This window comes from Mustela erminea, chromosome 2 (assembly GCF_009829155.1).
Source record: "Mustela erminea isolate mMusErm1 chromosome 2, mMusErm1.Pri, whole genome shotgun sequence".
In the NCBI taxonomy this organism is placed as follows: Eukaryota; Metazoa; Chordata; class Mammalia; order Carnivora; family Mustelidae; genus Mustela; species Mustela erminea.
The window spans coordinates 57,881,116-57,900,758 of NC_045615.1; the positions used below are offsets into that span (position 1 = coordinate 57,881,116).

The window sequence follows — 19,643 nt, forward strand, 5'->3', positions numbered from 1 at the left end:
AAAGTTCTGGGTAGTAAGGCATTCCTCCCACTCACAAGTTTATTTCCTACTTTAATATATTATCAGATAAGCTGCCTATTGCTTATGTTTGCAAATATTTTCTTTTGTGGCCTAATATATAGATACTTTAATGAACATTACATGGATGCTGAAAACTACTTTCAGCTTGGAGAACTTGATATTTATCAATTATTAATTATAGCATTTACATCTCCCATATATTTATCTTTTGTCCATTTCAGCTATCATAGGTTGTGAAGTATGCCTTAAAGTCTCCTTCTACTAATCAATTTCTTAGTATTTCATGTAATCCCAGTTTTTCCTCAGTGAATTTGAATACTAAGCTTTGTGTATAGATATTCACAACTGTCAAATCTTAACTAAGGATTTCATTCTTTTTACTTTTTTTTTTTTAAAGATTTTATTGATTTGAGAGAAAGCATGCACCCACGCATACACAGTGAAAGGGTGGGGGGGGGCGGTAGATAGAGGGAGAGGGAGAAGTAGACTCTCCACTGAGCAGGATCCTGAGATCATGACCTGAGCCAAAGGCAGACACTTAACCAACTGAGCCATTCAGCGCCCATAAGGATTGCATTCTTGAACATTACAACCTGCCCTTCTGTTCCTTTAATTATAATGTGTTGATCTTTACCTAATGTTAAATTTGACTTCTTTTTATTAGCCCAATATGTCCTTCTTTATTCTTTTTAATTCAACACTGGTGGTTTTCAACATTTATACTTGCTCATAGGAGAGATTTGGTTTTGTGAGGTTATTGTGTTTTATATTAGCATTGTTTTCAGTGTCTTTTAAAATAATTCACTAAATGATCCATGATATCCATATTTTGTTACACGAGTGCTCATTCTGCTAATTTAGAAGTTCACATTTTAAAATCTTCTCTACATCTGGGTTCCAGAAAGCAGAGTCTGAAACAAAGGATTATATATGGTTTATTCATTTTGGGGGGGGGTGCATATCATGTCAAACAATGTGAAACAAGGGAAACAAGGCAAGATATGAAGGAATGTTAATGAGAAAGTATTGTGAAGTTAGCTTCTGCTCAGTTTCAAATCAATTGATTGCTCAACCCTAAGAGAAAGGATAAATGGGTAACATTCCTATTTCACAAGTGAGGACACAAAGACTGACAGAAGTTCATTAAGTTCCCCCAGAGTCATAATCAAAAGATGGCTGTGCCAAAATTTAAGCCTATTCTTCCCACTAACTCTGTTGTCTTTTCATTGTGACACTGCTTCTTCCCTTCACATTTATGAAAAGCCTATTCTATGTGCTTGACTAGGAGCTAGAAACACACATAAGCATCTCTCTGCCAATTGAGGTCAAAGTTTAATGAGCACCATACCCCACTGCTGTCTAATTCTAATCTCTGCCATTTTTTTCCCTTTTTAAAATTTTCTTCTTACAACTGTTGTCTGTATGTGTTCTCAGTGCTCTATGGACAATTCTTGCCTTTTACCTATATCATCTGTGACTCTCTCCATCTATAAAATGGTCTATCACTTTCCTTTTTAATTGGCAATAGTTGATAGGTTTCATAACTGTTCATTCACCTTAACATTCTTTCAGAAGTGCTTGCCTTTTTTGTTTTCTTTTCCAATTTCAAGTATTTTCAAATGCTTCCAGATGGCAACACACTGACTTCTGGGGAATCAATCCAAAGAACGCTCCTTCCTTTATCAACAAGCTTGATTTATTAACACTTCAGGTTTTTGAAGAAATGAAGTGAGAGAAAATTTTATTATTTCAGGAGACATATTTCCTTTGGATGCATTTATTTAAATACTAACTGAATTCCTTACCTTTATTATGTCCCAATACAGGAGACTTCACTGCAAATGAAGTCTTAAATAAGGCACCTCAATAAGCCAAAACAATGTTAAAATACATTAAATTACCATAATTTTAAAAAGATTTTTAAATACCTCAGCAATTACTTATTTCTCATTGTAATCTTACCCTGAGGTGAAGGTTGTATCTCCTTGTCATCAACAGCCTAATATATAAACTTGTATGGATAGAATTGTGCCTACTCAAATATATGTTCAAGTCCTAGTATCTTGTACCTTTTAAATGTGACCTTATTTGGAAATAGGATCTTTGCAAATGTAATCCAGTTAAGATGAGGTCATACTGGATTATGTTGGACACTGATCCAATGATTGCTATGCTTATAAGAGGGACACAGACACAGGCAAGGAAGACTGGGGGCAGAAGCCATTTGATGACAAAGCAGATACTGGAGTGATGCAGCTGTAAGCCAAGGAACAGCAAGGATTGCTGGGACCACCAAAAACGAAGAAGAGGCTAGGAAGGACTTTTTTCCCTTTAGCCTTCAGAGGGTACATGATCCATCTTGATTCGGAGTTTTAGCCCCCAGAACTGTAGGGAAAAAATTCCTGTTGTTTTAAACCACCGGGTGGGAATTTGTTATGGAAGCACTAGGAAATAATACAGGGCTTTCATAATGAGTGACAAAGTGCACAGTGCCTGTAATGATTTTCCCCCTCCTTTCAAAATTAACTTGTGCCTCATTCCATATTAAATAATTTAAGTAAAAGGCATAATACAGTTGACTCCTGAACAACACAGGTTTGAAATGCATGGGTCCACTTATATGTGAATTTTTTTCTATACAGTACAGTATTGTAAATGTATTTTCTCTTATGATTTTCTTAACATTTTCTCTAGTTTATTTTCAGAACACAGTATATAATACATATAACATATAAATACATGTTAATACACTTACTGTGTTATCAGTAAGATCTTGGGTCAACAGTAGGCTATTAAGTTTTGAGACAAGGTTATACATGGATTTTCAACTGTGTGAGGGGGTTGCTGCCCCTCATCCCCACACTTTTCAAGGATTAACTGGATTTCATTTTACTAAACCGTACTTAGGAAAACCTGAACCTCTGAGAAATACAACTTGAGATATATGCTTTGCTCTTCTAGAATGGTAGAGGCTTTTATTTCTGTACCTTGCTCACAGACCTTACTTTAAACGGATAACTATATTACTAGGAATAAAGCAACAAAAATTAAGAGACCGTGACTATCAATACTAAATCTAATGAACTTTCTACCAAATGTGTACATAATTTGAGATGCCAGTGAGTAAAAAGAACAGAAAATTTAACCAAACTCAGTGAAGGCTTCTGAAATCTTGCTTTAGCTATGACAAAGAATAATCACTATTTTAAACATATCTGCTCTACATTTACCAGGAGAAAATAAAAACATCTCCTTTCAGCCCCACCTTGCCAATGTCCTCATATAAAAGTTTAGCTATGGATTTTTGCACTTTCTGAAATTCAAGTTCTTAGTGTTGTTCAACACAGTCATTGAGGCAATTATACAGATATTTGGCGACTCAGTTCTGTTATTAACTGAGAATCATACATGATTGTGGATATATATACAATTATATATTTTTCATACATGCTTATTTATAGGAACATACAGTTATATTAGCTTGTATATTATATGCTAGTAGACAGATGCACATATAAAGTTAACTTTGTTCACTTTAAGAACCAAGAAATATATTATTTAATAGAAGTACATACAGAAGGAAAGGACAGCTAAGAGCTGTCTCCTTTTAAATTTAAGACAAAATTGATACTCAATGGCCTTTTAAAATAATCTAGTCTGAAGAATTACATTTGGTAATTGAAATAAGTTACCACCATTATTGAACTTTGGAAAGGACATTAAAGAGATTCTTTACCCTCTTTGGTGATTGCTTTAGAGCCACAAAAAGGCATCACAGAGGAGGAATAGAGATGGGCTCCATAGTCCAAAAGAAATAAATTGTTGAGTTTATCAATCTAATACTTCTTCCTAAGATAACTGCATTCTTTTGAAGTAACTAAGTTGAATAAAAAAAGCTGCAAATAGGAGGTAACCTCCCAGACAGAACATTTCAGTAGACTTAGAGGAGATTGATGAATATCTACCTCTACAACTAAGTAGGCAAAAATCAGAAAGACACTTGATATAAACATTAAAAAATAAAACTGAAAGGTCAGAAGGCACATTCTAAAAAATATAATCCAGTAAATAAGAGAGAATGAAGTTTTACCTCTTGAGACTTAGAAAACTATTTTAAAAATTATACATTTAAATTTTATGTAAAAACAAAAAATACTTTCTTATAAGGGCTTTTTATCAATTAGCTCTAAAAAAAGTTTTAAAAATTGACAACAGAAATAAGAGGAAATAAAATTTTCTCCCAGTTAGAATATTCTATGAAGCACCTCATTTTCTCTGGCTTTCCTTAAACTAAAAAAAAAAAAAAAAAACCAAAAACAAAAAACAAAAAACAACAGATAACATTAGTGTGGCATAGAGTTCACTGTAGATTCATTACTATTTTCTTTATCTTGCTTTTCTTCTTCATGTGGTGATTCTAGTTCATTTCTGCTATTTTCTTCCTCACTAGAATCACTGTCCAATCCATCTTCAACCCTGACAGATGTCTTGTCATGCGAAGAACTTTCACAGGTTTTGTCTGTGGGAACAGCTCCTTTCCGTTGGGGTAAGATAGTAAAAAATGCTTCTTGCCAGTCTTTGGTTTCCAGATATTCCAGAATAATCTCAAACACTGCAACAAAGAAAAAATCCATACATTTCTTGGCCAGGTTCATCACAATGTTGCATTCTGTATTTTAAAATACACTGCCTTTGTATTAAGAGTGCTAAGATGTCCTAGTAACTACATTGTTTGTATCACTTTCTTCTCCTATGCATTGTAAGAGCCAATCTGCCCCAAGGCCCACTAGGCCTGATACCTCATCTCTAGTTTTTCCTCAATTCAGTTCTTGAGCACTCAAAGATCTACCATTATCTTTTGTCAATTATTATCAATAGGCAGGGCACCATTTTCATTTCCTTCTTATTCTTCTTATCCGTTTCACTTCTATATCCTTTATATGCTAACATAAACTAGGAACAAACAAAAAAACCGGTTAGCATTAATCTAAATTTTTCTGTCCTTCCTATAGAGAGTCACTCACTCTGGGGAGTATCTTGCCCCCCCCTTTTTTTTACATTAGAGATAAAGAATATAAATACTGTCTGCAAGGTACTCTCATTTTAATATATTGCTAAAGGGCATAATTTGAATTTCTTTATGAAAAAGTAATTTCCACTATCTATCAAAGGTCTTAGAAGTTCATTCCTTGAATCAATAAATTCATTTCTGTAATTCCCTAGAGTGTGCTGTAGAGAAAGTGTTTAATTTAGCACATAAAAAGAGCCCAATAAGTAGTTGTATACTAACAAAAATCTCCACTAAAAAAAAAAATCTTAGCAAAACTCCAGGCAAAACTCAGGTCTAAGCGTATCTACTACAATGTTATTTACAAAAGTAAAAAAGAAAAAAAGAAAAATCAACAGTTACATTACTGTATATTCAGATGATGGAATATTATGTAGCCATTAATAATGATTCAATGACAGAAAATAAAATTATAAATGGGAGAAAACATCCAAATTTATAATAATTTATGCAACAGAGTAAAAATCCAATTATGTAACAAATAATATTATATATGCATAGGAAAAGAACTGGAAGTACACACCCAAGAAGTTAATAGCAAGTAACTCTGGGTAGTGGAATTATAGCGTATTTTTCTACATTTCTAATTTTTTCTAAAATATGCAATATTCAAATTATAAATGATTACATTTTATAATTTTGTCTCCAGCAAGATGTATATTTTCTACTTGTCCAAAGGTAATGTTATTCTTCACACTGTTCACTCAAGCATATTTTCATAATCCACTTATAGCTTACCATGATTAATTGCCAAAACTTTCCTACTATTCATCTTCACAAAATTTCCAAGGGGGAGCTGTGCATGATCAATTCCATGATCTGATGCTTGTTTATATGTGAGTCCCTAAAACAAAGATACTATAACTCGGACTAGAACATTAGATTATTTTAACTTACAGTCTACAACAGAATAAGAAACAACTTTAGTTCAGAGAACATTATCTGACGAAGTGTGTGTGTTTGTTTGTGTAATTGCTAATATGGAAGCATTCTTTCGACAGAAAGTATCGTCCAGAATGTTTAGGGGATTTGCTTTAACAGCTTTACAAATGAGGAAACCAAAGACTAATTTAGTGTTTCCTACCCCAACACAAAGCTCCTCAGTGGAAGAACCACAAGAAAAATCTGACTCATGCCTTTTGACTCAGATAGCTCTTCACCATTCCACACTGCCTTCCTCTCAGTTTAAAATACTCAAACTGAATTCCTAGAGAAGCATCATCACTCTTCCCGTAAATGTAAAAACATATAAAGATAAAACTATGTTTCAATTATATAACAGTAAGAGGCACAAATGGCAAAGACAAAGTAAATGAAAACCTGATTTGAAAAAAATTTTAAATTGCCTATAAATTTTATTTTCCCTACCAATTAAAAGATTGTTAAATATAAATTTTCTCCTCAAAATTAAAATTCTTAAAGTCTGTTCTAAACAGAACTGAAATAGCCAAAAGACAAAGTACAGGAGAAAGAAGAGCTAAATTTCTTAACCAGTAGTTTGCAAATTTTAGGGACAAATAATAGACTGAGACAGGTGCTTTTGAAAACAAACTTAATGTAGTTCAGAAAAACATAGAACATTAGAGAAAAAAATATGATTCTACACAAACAACAAAATAGAATTTTTTCCACTAAGAAAAAAATTTTAAGAAGCTAAAGATCATTCTGATACAAATTTCCTGTGATGCTACAGAGCTGCACTCCCCAGTTACAGCCACAACTGTGACTGCTTAAGTTTAAATTGATGAGTTTCTCAATCAAACTATGTACATTACATGTGCTCAACAGCACATGGCTATCATAATGGACAAGATGATATAAACTATCCCAACGGTACTGACAATTCTACCTCAGAGTGATGTTATACAAGAATAATGAATTATTTCATATTATTCTGATAGCATTTCCTTAGACAACTGGTAAACATGTTTTTCTTGAGTTGGGTTGAATTTAGCATACTGCAAAGTAGCTGGCCAAGAACAAAATAATGTTTTCTTTTATAAAGTAAATTTCTGTAATTTTTCATTCAAATGAGGGTAAGGAGGTGGTGGGAAGAGACAAAAGTACAAAATACAAGAGAATAGAAAACACATCCCATGAAAATTACGTATTTAAAAACTCATATAAATTTACCATTTGGCATTAATTTTGGTATAAATCTTACCATCAGCAGCATCTACTATCAATACAGCATATCATTTAAGCATGTGGACTCTGGAACAATCTGCTGGTGTCAAATATCTGCTTTATCACCTACTACTATTGAGTTTAGACTTAGTTTCTCTGTGTCTCCAGTTCCTCATCATAAAATATAGATAATAACACTAACCTCACTGTGTTGTAGGGAGGATTAAGCAAACTAGAAATATATGTGAAATGCTTTCTTAGCTAGAAAGGTGACTGGATTATAGTAGGCATTCAATAATGATCAGCTATTGGTATTATTTTACTATCAAGAAAATTGGTGATATCCATTTTAAAATATGAGCAAAAGTAAAAATAAAAACTTAATAGTACCTTGTGATGGTTGTGATCTACTAACCCTCCAATCACATAAGCCTTTGATTCATCTAATTCCTTCAGCACATTAGGTGAGTCTGATGTTAGATAAATTAGGTCTTCTTTCTTTATGAATTCACTATAATGCTCTGCTTTGATGTGTATATCCTTTAAGACATAAGTAGAAAGATGTTATTAATAAGATTTTGTAAAAATTGGCTAAAAAGGATTTTTTTCTTTTCCTTAAGCAAAGCCACCCGAGAGCATATGAAAGGAAGTATGAAACAATATTTTACAATTATTGAGAACCTACTACTTCAATTCCTCATCACCTCACACCCCAATTATTTAAGCAGCCTCCTATTGCTATTTCCCTGTCTCTAGCCCCAGATCCTTCCAGTTTACTTCTATATACCAATGGCAGACTCACTTTCTAAAAACCCTACTTTCAATGATTTAGGATGAAACTTAAACCCTTTTACTCGGTAACTCTTTCTTGAATATGGCACTAATGTAGCTTTCTAACTTTGGCTCTGTTCCAACAAAACAAATGTATTTTTTTGGCCACAATCTGCTCAAACTTCTCTCTAACCAAAGAATGCCTCTTCCAATCCTTCCTATCCATCTGCCTGTATCATCACAAAAGGACTATAGATTTAATAAATTCTACACATCTGTTTCTACAAAGATCACATTTGAAATCTTCACCAAAATTATCAGGTCAGAAGTACAAGACTGAACAACACTCAGCAGTCAAAATTTTGCAAACTACATTGATAGAATAAGAGATGATGCATCACCAGACTCAGATGGCATTTACTTAGTAATTTTTAAAGAAATAAAAAGTGAAGGAGATTTTTCACCTTAAATGTATAACCTACTAGGTAATAAATAGCTGCTTTTCTGGAAAATGGTATTATTAATTTGACGGCCATGCTTAATGGGGGGTCCTAGAGGGCCCTAAGTAAAGACCAGTTAACTTGTGAGTCTCTGGAAAACTGGTGGTATAAATATTAAATTTAACAAGCCAGAAAATAACTGAAAGTATGCCTATACTAATTACATTATCTCTTAGGAAAATAGGCATGGGTATAAAACTTGGTAAATATATTGTACTTTAAAACTTAGGAAAGCTTTTGAAGAAAATGTTTCATACCATAGGCTATTATTAAAATAAATTCAGGGGTGCCTGGGTGGCTCAGTCGTTTAGGTGTCTCTTGATTTCACCTTAGGTCATGATCTCAAGGTCATGAGATCAAGCCCCATGTCCCAGTTTAGGATCTTCTCTCTTCCTCCCCCACCCACCTCTCCAAAAAAAAAAAAAAAAGGCAGTATTATGGGATTAGTGAGTGTGAGAGGGAAAGTTTATCACGTAAAAACTGGCTCTGAGACAGAAAAAAAAAAAAAAATAGGACTAACCCAGTACTTCTCAGAATAGGGCAAGGTTCCTCAGGGATTAGTACTAAATCCAAACTATTTGTTATCTTTGCAAATGAGAACAGTTTAGTCCAAAAGAAAAAGAAAATGTGAGCCACATATGTAATTTTAAATCTTTCAGTAGACACATTTAAAAAAGAAAAAATTGGTGAAATTAATTTTAATACATTGTTCCCAACACATTATACCCAATATGTTAACATTTCAACATATAATAAGTTTTTTTAAAAATTTCAAGCAGGTATTGTACATTCTCTCTTTTTTTTTTATACTGTCTTTCAAATCCAATGTATATTTCACATTTATAGCACATCTCCATTCAGACCAGTCCCATTTCAAGAGTTCAATATCCACAGGTGGATAGTGGTCACCATACGGGATGGCACAGATTTAGTAGAAACAGAATATAAGTACATTTCCAAGTTTTAAAGAGATTTCACTCTGGTAATGTATTACCAGTTTGCTAGGTAGAGATTATACACACAGACTTTAAAATTTTTCCTGTTTTAAAAAACTGTTTTAAAGTTGGCAGTAAAGAACAAAGTGAGGGTTGCTGGAGTGGGGAGTGGGCAGGGAATGGGCCAGATGGGTGATAGGAATTCAGGACTGCACTTGTTTTGAGGAGCACTGGGTGTGATATGTAAGTGATGAATCACTAAATTCTACACCTGAAACCAATTTCACCTTATATGTTACCTAACTAGAATTAAAACAATCTGAGGGTTTTGAAGGGGCTGGGGGTGGGAGGTCGGGGTACCAGGTGGTGGGTATTATATAGGACACGGATTGCATGGAGCACTGGGTGTGGTACAAAAATAATGAATACTGTTATGCTGAAAATAAATAATAAATAAATTTAAAAAAAAAAAGAAATAACAAAATAAAAAGATAAAGGTGGCAAAATAAGTGAGACTTAATGAGAACATGTGAATAGGCATTTCAGTTTCTTTAGCTTCTACCATTAGTAACATTAGACTTAGGTATAGTGATATACAGGGTTTAGAGACTGTCGACTCCTGTATTTATTGGCATTACTTAGAATTTAAGTAAAAAATTTAAGCATAAAAATACTTGGAATTATGTGAGAGTTCATCTATTTTAATTACCTTCCAGTTGACCCATCCTCTGTCATTTTCATCCATGTTCTTTTTCAATTGGCCTCCATGGCTTGTCAAGTAAAACTGATAAAAGAGATTGGTGGACACAGAAAGAAAGAGCAAATAACTACCAGAGTCCAGTATTTTATTTTTCTTCTAAAATCATCTGATCATCAATGAACCATATATATATATATATATATATATATATATATATATATATATAGCCATTTCAAAAAAAAAATTTGTGACATGCTTTAAAACATACAAGAATAAATGTATGATAAAAGTGACATGTTTGGTGTATCTCATAACCCATTACTTTGAGTATTCCATCCACATTTTTCTCCCATTTTACAAGCAGCTACAATCTGACTCTCCCTTAATAATCGCTTCTCTACAAACTCCCTACATTTATGTCAAGTTTTCATTCAGTTTCTTTTGCCACCACTGTTTTTTACCAGTCCAAAGTCTTCATAATTTTCCTTTGATTCTAAACCCTGACACCTATTCCAAGTCTAATCAAGGGTGAGAAGAATATAAGACGTAAAAATATAAAAATACTATTACTTGATAAAAAGAAAATAAATATCTAATCAGAAATATATTAAGAATTTCTGGTTCTTAACATCAGTGAGCCAGTGTTCATTTTTAGGTCACCTAGAATTCAAACAAATAGAAAAAAGACCCAATCTACTCTTAACAGTGGGAGTACTTCTCCAAATGGCCATAGACTCAAAATCCTTTAGGTAGAAGAAACCTAACCAACAGGCACGATGGCACACATCAAGCTGGGGGAAGTTCCCTCATTTTCTGTGAGGAAAGGAGTTGAGAGCTGAGAAACTGGTATGAAAATACATATATGTCCTTTAGCAAAGATGTTCAACTACACAGGAATGAGGTCAGTGGGTACAAAACACAATGACTGTGCAGCGTGTGACTAAGACTGACACAGGAAAAAATGTTGAAAATACTTTATTTTTGTAGCAAATTAGAACATTTTTCAAATAGGCATTTTGTTCTTTAGGGAAAAGCATCTGTAAGATTCTTGTATAGGCAACTGGGATTATCTACGCCTTTTCCAGAGGAAGTTTCCAGAAAAAAGAACCTGGAATCTGTTTTAAATTCCCCAAACATACCTGCACAGGATGCAGTGCTCGCCGATTTTCGGCATAACATCGCTGAATCTGTTTATGAAGTTTCTTAATGTCCTATAAAAGAGTGCAATTTTTAAAGCAGCACTTTGAAAATCACCTATGGCCATTCCATAATCTTAGTAGAATAAAATAAGCAAAAGAGAGGGTCAAGACAGTACACTTTTTCCTCTGGAAATACAGGTCCTTTGTGACATTTTCCATTCAACTTCTGTACATACTGACTTAATAATTACTATAAGTCAAGTCAATACCCTGATCAGTAACTCAATTTTGTACCCACTTAAAATGCTCATTCATGAAAGTATTTACTCTTCTTAAAATACAACAAAAGGGGGATGCCTGGGTGGCTCAGTTGGTTAAGCGGCTGCCTTTGGCTCAGGTCATGATCCCAGTGTCCTGGGATCGAGTCCCACATCAGGCTCCTTGCTCGGCAGTGAGCCTGCTTCTCCCTCTGCCTCTGCCTGCCACTCTTTCTGCCTGTGCTTGCTCTCTCACACTCTCTCTCTCTCTCTCTGACAAATAAATTTAAAAAAAAAAAATCTTAAAAAAAAAAAACAACAACAACAAAAGGGGGCACCTGGGTGGCTTAGTCGTTATGAGTCTAGTCTGCCTTTGGCTCAGGTCATGAGCCCAGGGTCCTGGGATCGAGCCCTGCATTGGGCTCCCTGCTCAGCCAGAAGCCTGCTTCTCCCTTTCCCTCTGCCTGCCTCTCTGCCTACTTGTGCTTTCTCTCTGTCAAATAAATAAATAAAATCTTTCAAAAAATAAATAAATAAATAAAAGACAACAAAAGAAGAAAAACTCTTGTAGAGCCACACTACTGCTATTTCATAACCTACTAATGGTTTGGAAAGTAAGTAAAGCATGTTTTCTTTCCTACATTGTTCAGATAGCCAGTTTTCTCAAATTACTAAATAAGAAATAATTCTATTAAACCAATCACATTTCTTACTTTCTTCTTCTGATTAGGACAAATAACAAAAAACTCCTGGATCTTTATGATTAATATACAGTTACTGAGTCTTATAATCTAATTACCGTGTCTGTCTCTCTCTTCTATGCATATAAGAGCAATTTATTAGCTAGTTTAGGGGGGCATGATCTTGAAAAACTTTATTTAAGATACATTTTAGTACATAAGTTTACATTAAAGTGATATTACCTATTAAAGCAAGAATTATTCAACCTACTTTTTTTTTTTTTTAAGACTTTATTTATTTGAGAGAGAGAGTGAGAGAGCACAAGCAGGGGGAGTGGCAGAGGGAGAGGAAGAAATAGGCTCTGGGCTCCGCCCAGGATCCTGGAATGATGACCTGGGCCAATGGCAGACACTTAACCTACCGAGCCACCCAAGCGCCCCTCAACCTACTTTACCTACAGGATTTTTCTGACAACGATTCATGATACCTTTAATACCATCAAGCTGTCAAAACTGCAGTCAATGATAAGGCGGAGTGTACTGTGGACAACATCTCTTCGAATGCGTTTTCTGTCATTTCCATCTACGTTTGATTCCAGTTGACATTGTCGCTCTAATTGTTTTCTCTTGCGTTTTTCCTTCCGCTTTTGTCTAAAATTAGGAATTGAAACGTTTTGTTGTTATTTACACATTCAGATATTTACAAGACTCTTCTAAATAGACAAAAAAAGCCAATAGTTTTTTTTGAATTAGCAGGCTGAACCACATAAAACTGCCACTTCTGTGGATCAAATGTCAGCTATTTTATATTGTCCACCAAAAAGCTTTAGATAGAAAGAATATTATTTTGTAAAAGCAATAAAATACTTTCTACACAGACCCTCACTACTCTTAATTTCATTTATCATTGGTATTACACTGTACTAAGACTTTGTAAAATACTAAATTTTGGACTTAAGGATGAATTTTTACTTTTATCATTCTTCTCCTACATGATTTTCAAACAACATTAATATAGAATAAAGCAAAGTAAGAGTGTTTTTTTAAAAGCACTTCATACTTTTCCTATAATCTACACCAACTATAGTTTATTTTCCCTCAATAAATGTTGGCATTATATAATAATAGCTTCAGCTTAACTGCTCTCACCAAAACCAAAGGTTTTTCTAGCAAAATCAATGTTAGGCCCAAATTTGATCTTTCTGAGGTGGTTATTTTTGTTCTATATCTAGGACACGGATGCTAACTATATCCCTTATCTAAGTCAGCTATTTCAGAAACTGTGCTGCTACTCACAATAGGCTCTGCGTGACAAAAAGTGTACTGTAAATCTACCAAGATGGAAACAAATAACAGCCAAATGACAGTGCTAACAACATACGTAGCCCCAATTTTAATTATCACAGTTACTTTTGATGTGTCAAAGGGCTATGCAAAGTTCAGCACTCCTGAATGGTACAGCACATATATACATTTTGAAACATACTTGCGGAGCTCTCTTTGTTCTTCCCACTGTTTCTGTTTAATTAGCTTCTTCATTTGTCTTTTAGATATTGGTTCAAACTCTTCACCTAATCTTGGCTTCTGGCTCTTCTCTTGATCTTCACTTAAGCTTTGCTTTCTTTCAACATTAGAAGACTCAGTAAATGCTGGCAACATTTCAGAAGACATTATTTGATGCCTCTGAAAAAACTGAAAAGCAACTTTTGATGTGAACAGGTAAGTCTCTCTCTCTCTCTCTCTCTCCCTCACACACACACACACACACACACACACACACACACGGAAAGTTAAAAAAGAAAAAAAGACCAAAAGATGTAATTAAAATTAAATCCTATCAATAATGAAAAAAATATAAATTTAGACAATTAAATGTCATTTACTGGCAAAGACCATTTGATGAAATGGGTGTTTGCATATACTATTAGCAGTCATGGCAATTTTTCCAGAAAGTTACGCAGATCTGTGTTTCAAGAGCTTTAAAATGTCATGATACCCTTTGACCCAATAATTTGTTTCCTTAGAATAAAATCCTGTAAATGGATTAGAAATATATACAAAATTAATGCAAAAGAGTATATGTACCAGAATATACTTTTTAACAATGAAAATTAGAAATTACTTGCATGTCAGCAAGAGGGGTCTGTAAATTACAATTCATCTATAACATGGGCTGGAAATACTAACCATCCAGTAAAAATCTTGTGTCCCCAAATTATTCAGTGATAAAAGGAAATGGTTATACTAAGTAGAAAAAAATAAAAACCAGAAACAATATAAACATTATGTCCAACTTTGTTTTAAAAAGAATATGTACACATAATCATGTTTAATTTTTACCCACTTTTTTGCATTTTCTATATTTTATATAATGAAAATATATTGCTTTATGAAAGAAAAGATACTTTAAAAAAGTGATGGGAAGAACATTTTTTAGTTGTCATTAATGCTACAGTACAAGGGAAAGGTTATTTTCATTACCTGGTTATACACTCGGAAATGATTTTTAACAAAAGATATGTTATAGATTTATATATTTTGGACAGTGAAGAAAACAAATTTGGTTGCCTCTCAGTATATTTCATTGTAAATACATAATTATAAATATCCACCTTAGTCTTGGCTATAGAACAAAATATGTAAGCTGATCTTATAATCAGTCATGGGAGGTGCAGGACCATCTCAAACATATTTAATTGGATTAACTGCCCCCATCTTCATATCTGTTGTCCAGAACTGAATTTACCCTCAGATTAGGAAAGAGCTAAAAATACTAAAATGTCTTTTCTCTTTAATAGATTACTAGCACTACAACTTAAAAATTTATTTATCCCTAGCAAAGACTAAGCATGATTTGCAAATGTTCTACTGGCATTAAAGAAAACTCTATGATTCTTCCTTCTTAAAGAGATGGCTAACAAGTCTGTGCAGAGAAGCTAGAATCTAAGAGAAAAATTCCAACAATTCAGATAACGGAAAGGACAAAACCTTGGAGAAGATAATTTACGCAGTTTTATTAGGGTTCTCGCTTTCTTTAAAAATGTAATGTTATAACAGGACACATGGGGATAACTAAGAAAATACAAAGGTTACCAGACTTTGACTGAAAGATAAATTTTAAGATGTGTGTATCAGGGGCTACAGCAAAAACCCTGGCATTTTGCTAAGTCACAAATTACTGAAGGGGAAAGAACCATCTGATAATCCAAGTAAGAGTTCGCAAGTTTTCCTTATGCCACTAACCAAACAGTACCCTTAGTCTGTGGGTAAATATCTCTTAGAAGTGACAACCCAAATTTGATTTTATACTGGAAACTGCCTGTGGGCATGGATGAGGTCTGCTTTTGCCTAACATTTAGCACCACATTACATTACTAACAGAGTGCCTGGATGTCAGTAGATGCTTATTATTTATTTGCAGAATAAACAAATGAGTGAATATATTACAAAAGTTTTTAAAAGTGATGAAAGTGGTTATAATGAACACTTGTTAATTCTTACTATGCTAAATAATATTATCTAAATTAATCCTTAAAACAACCCTATGAGGTAGAAAGCATCATGTCCACTTTACAAAGAAGGCACCGTGAGATAAAATAACTTGCCTCAAATTACAAAAGTACTAATTAATTCCTAAGAAACAAGACATCTAGAACAAATCTAGGACAAAGTCCTCTAAATACTTGCTGAATGAATAGAAAATAAAGTGATGGAGCGAAGATTCAAACCCAGCTTCAACTCTACTCTCTCCCAGAAATCCAAAATCTTATTTAGAAAATGAGGGTTTCCAAAGAATGTAAAAGAGCTGTCCGGCTTCACCCCTACTGCTGGAGGGCTCTGAGAACACTGTATCACTGAAAGAGGAGAAAAAATAGCTCCAGTTCAATTCCTATGCAACTGAATACAAAAATGGGACAGACTATTCCTAGAGATAGTTGCCAAAAGTTCATGTTTTGAGGCATCCTGTCTCTCAATCTTGAAATACCTGACAACAGTAGATAAGATCCAAGGGGAAACAAAAAAGGAATAGCTTCTCTCAAAACCAAGAACTAAAATAGATGTTGTTCCTGCTGGGTCTGCAATGTAAAGACAACTGGGAGTTCTCCTAGCTTTAAAGAGGATGGGAGAGAGAATAACACTTTTTAAAATTATTATTAAAAGATTTATTTACTTATTTTAGAGAGAAAGAGAAAGAGAGAGAGAGAGAAAACACATGCACTGGTGGGGGCCGGGCCAGGGAGAGGGTCAGGGAGAAAGAGAGAAGCAGGTTCCCTACTGAGCAAGGGCTTAATCTCACAACCCTGAGATCATGACAGGAACCAAAATCAAGAGTCTAATCAACTGAGCGCCAGGCACCCCTAGCAGAGAGTTTAAGATGAACCTTAAACTAAGTGTTGGGGATGGGGCTCCTTTTTCCATGAAGAAAAGCCTGAAAACAGATGAAATTTAGACTAAAGGCTTATACCACACTCGTTACCTGGGGAAACCTGAAGGAAGCCGTGTCTAGTTCTCAGCTATAACTGGAGCCAAACGATGAGATGACATATTAACTTAGAATACTATAGAATTGGAAATCTGAATCACTTTTGCAAGCTGTGCGTGGAAGGAAGCATTTAACAGGGCCAGGATAGGAGCAACCACAAATTCAGCAGCAGACAGAAAGATGGTTTTGAGGGGTGGGTAGAGATAATTCTGTAAGAGGACTATGCAAAGCAAAGTTACACAAAGAAATGATGGGAAAATCCCAGAAAAATCAATGATCGGGAGATAAATCCACTCTTCAAAAACTGAAAATAATAGGACAATGTGAAAGACTTTAAAATAAATTTGATTGGAATCTTTCAGAGATCATAGCAATAGAACAATAAAAACTAAACCAGAAATTGGGACACAAAAGCAGGTATAAAATAAGCAAAAGAAGAATCTATGGAAAAGAGCCTATTTGGAAACCAGTAAATAAAGACATAAAAATTTAAAGATATAAGATAAACTCCAGATTACCTGGAGCCCAAGAGGAAATGGATGAATTAGAAGACATCCTGACAATCTCAGAATTCAGAGAAACAAAATGACATGAAAGACTTAATATTAGGATGAGAGAGATACAAGCAAAAAGGTAAACTGGAGATCAATGTACAACCTTGAGTTAAAAGAGTGTTTTTAAAAAGCTGGAAAATAAATAAGCATTCAACTTAAGAAACAGGAGATGGAGAAAATCAGCAAGCCTGAAAAAATCAGAAGAAAGAAAATTTTAAAATATATATTGTGATCCCCAGAATCACTTTTATTTTACTTCCTTTATATACATAGTTCATTAAATAAAAGCAATGCATGTATGCAAAACCGTACAAGGTAGAGAAAATAAGTTAAACCCGATCCACTAAGCTAAATATGCGAACTTAAAATTCACAGGAAACAAATTGCTCCCTTCATAAAACAATGACTCATATTCCAAAAGAGAACATTTCTGTTAATCAATGGCATCGTGTTTTGCTATTCTTTATTCTGTTAAAAAACTTCAAGTGTTGACTGGCTCTATAATGTGAAAATTAAAAAAAAAAAAAAAAAAAAAAAAAAAGGCAATATATAGCTATGTTTTACAGCTCATGTACACCAGGGGGAGCTTTTGTCTTTCGTACCTGAGTAGTCTAAATTTAACTTGGCCTAAAGGTCACGAGCTGGTTGACAATTTCATTATTTTAAAAGCTATTCTGAATTAAGAAAATACACTGCAGCGAGTGATTTTTTTAAGCTTTGATAATCTAGATGCATTGAGGCACAAAATAAAAATGATGCTAGCTTGAGACCCAATATATTGCTGCTTACATCACACTCTTCAAAGATAAGTATCAACTCTCACTTCCGATACCATACAATAAGCATTTCACCATATACTAGCTTGTTCAGATGACCTGAAGCAAAATGTGGCATTTTTTACCAGGTATACTTGCTTTTTAAAGTTTGTGCCACAGTTTATAAGCTCCATAGCAGTTTTGTGTTCCTCCCTCCCATGCTGTGACACAGTATATTTTCATTTATTCAACCACGTTCAACAAATACTTAAGAATATTTTGTATAGAAATATCTGTGTGAAATTTAGTTTACACTAATAGAGAATTTTTACAAAGTTGGTTTGCTTAGTTACAAGAATTAGGTTATCAGGTGGTCTGATAACACCAAGAACTGGATAAAGGTGACTAAGGCCATTTGGTGTGAGACAAATAAGTAAGTAAAAGTCATCTCAATCTTCCTTGTATTTCCAGTTCTCAGCACAGCTTCCAGCAGGGAACACAGACATACACCAGTCAAAAGTTAAAAAAAAAAAAAAAAAAAAAAAGGATTTTGATTGGGCTAAATAAACAGTCTTCATTACTTATGACAACCTCCCCACCTGAAAGACCCAAACGAATGTTGGAATAACTGCAAAATGGAGTTGAATGACCTGACAGTGACAGGTCGTTTAAGAAAAGTGAGAGGGAAAGAAAACCTTCGTTAAAAGGCGCCGGCCAGATCTGCGGTATCGAAGGCGCACGATTTAGCTGGGCTGGCCTAGGGAGAGGGGAAGGAATTAAAACCACCAAAACCAAAAGGGAGAAAGTCATCATCTGTTGCTGTCCTCTTTATATTTCTAGAAAAAAATTCCCGAATTTTAACACTTAAAATAGTTCGCTGAAATCAAGTAACGCCTGTCTTCTTAAAAACCATCCTCGGCTCACCACCATGGGGCTACCTGCACCTGCAGCAACTTTCCCTGGGGCTCTCAGCATTTGAGCGTTCAGCTACGTCCGCCCCTCGCTGGGAGAAACGCGGTGAGGCGGGTTTAAAGAGGTAAAGCGACAGCTCGCGGTCTCTAGCCACCACGGGGCAGAACCACACTCGTTTGCCAGCCTTTCGGGGCCCAGATTTCCCTCTCCCTTCATTATTTGGAAACTCACTCTCTTCATACACTAGGGACCGGATCCCGACCCCCACACACACGCCGACCGTCGGCACTCCCACTGCGGGTGGGCAGAGCCTCGCCCAACACTCCCCTCCAGGGCACCCGTCGGCGGACGCACTCGAGGAGGGATTAAACTACAGCCAGCGAATCAGGGAGCTGCGTGGCGCGGGGGACGCGCTCTATGTGACATCACTTCCTTCGGGAACGGAGTCGCGGCTCCATTTCTACAGCCCCACTCCCCTCTCCCCCGGAAGCCGTGTTGCTAGTCGAGAATGGCATCGCCAAGAGCCCCTTTTGCGCCCAAAGAAGACCAGAGAGTAGGCAGGAGCCAGAGGCAGTGCCAAGAGACTTACGGAGCCGAGGAGTTGTCAGGGAACTGAGAACACCAACCCAGAGCCTTCTCGAAATGGTCTTGATAGAGCTCACGAATCTTCCTAAGGAAACTTCAACTCCCAGAGGCAGGGACGACGGCTACGCGTAGGAGGCTGGGGCGCGTACGTCTTTA

General features: G+C 35.1%; 1 protein-coding gene across 2 annotated transcripts; it reads right to left on the minus strand.

Moving 5' to 3' along the window:
* Nucleotides 1–939: 939 nt before the first annotated feature.
* TRMT10A (tRNA methyltransferase 10A) lies at nt 940–19,628 on the minus strand. Of its 2 annotated transcripts, none has more exons than XM_032332982.1 (8): nt 19,492–19,628; nt 13,685–13,890; nt 12,687–12,849; nt 11,262–11,333; nt 10,132–10,206; nt 7,607–7,756; nt 5,828–5,933; nt 940–4,633 (listed from the first exon to the last, which is right to left on the minus strand). In XM_032332982.1, the coding sequence occupies exons 2-8, from the start codon at nt 13,867–13,869 to the stop codon at nt 4,365–4,367; spliced, it is 1,020 nt and encodes a 339-aa protein (XP_032188873.1). In that variant the 5' UTR covers nt 13,870–13,890; nt 19,492–19,628; the 3' UTR covers nt 940–4,364. The 2 variants fall into 2 exon arrangements, with proteins under 2 accessions (XP_032188873.1, XP_032188872.1); XM_032332981.1 differs by lacking the exon at nt 19,492–19,628 and adding an exon at nt 19,134–19,383.
* Nucleotides 19,629–19,643: the final 15 nt, after the last annotated feature.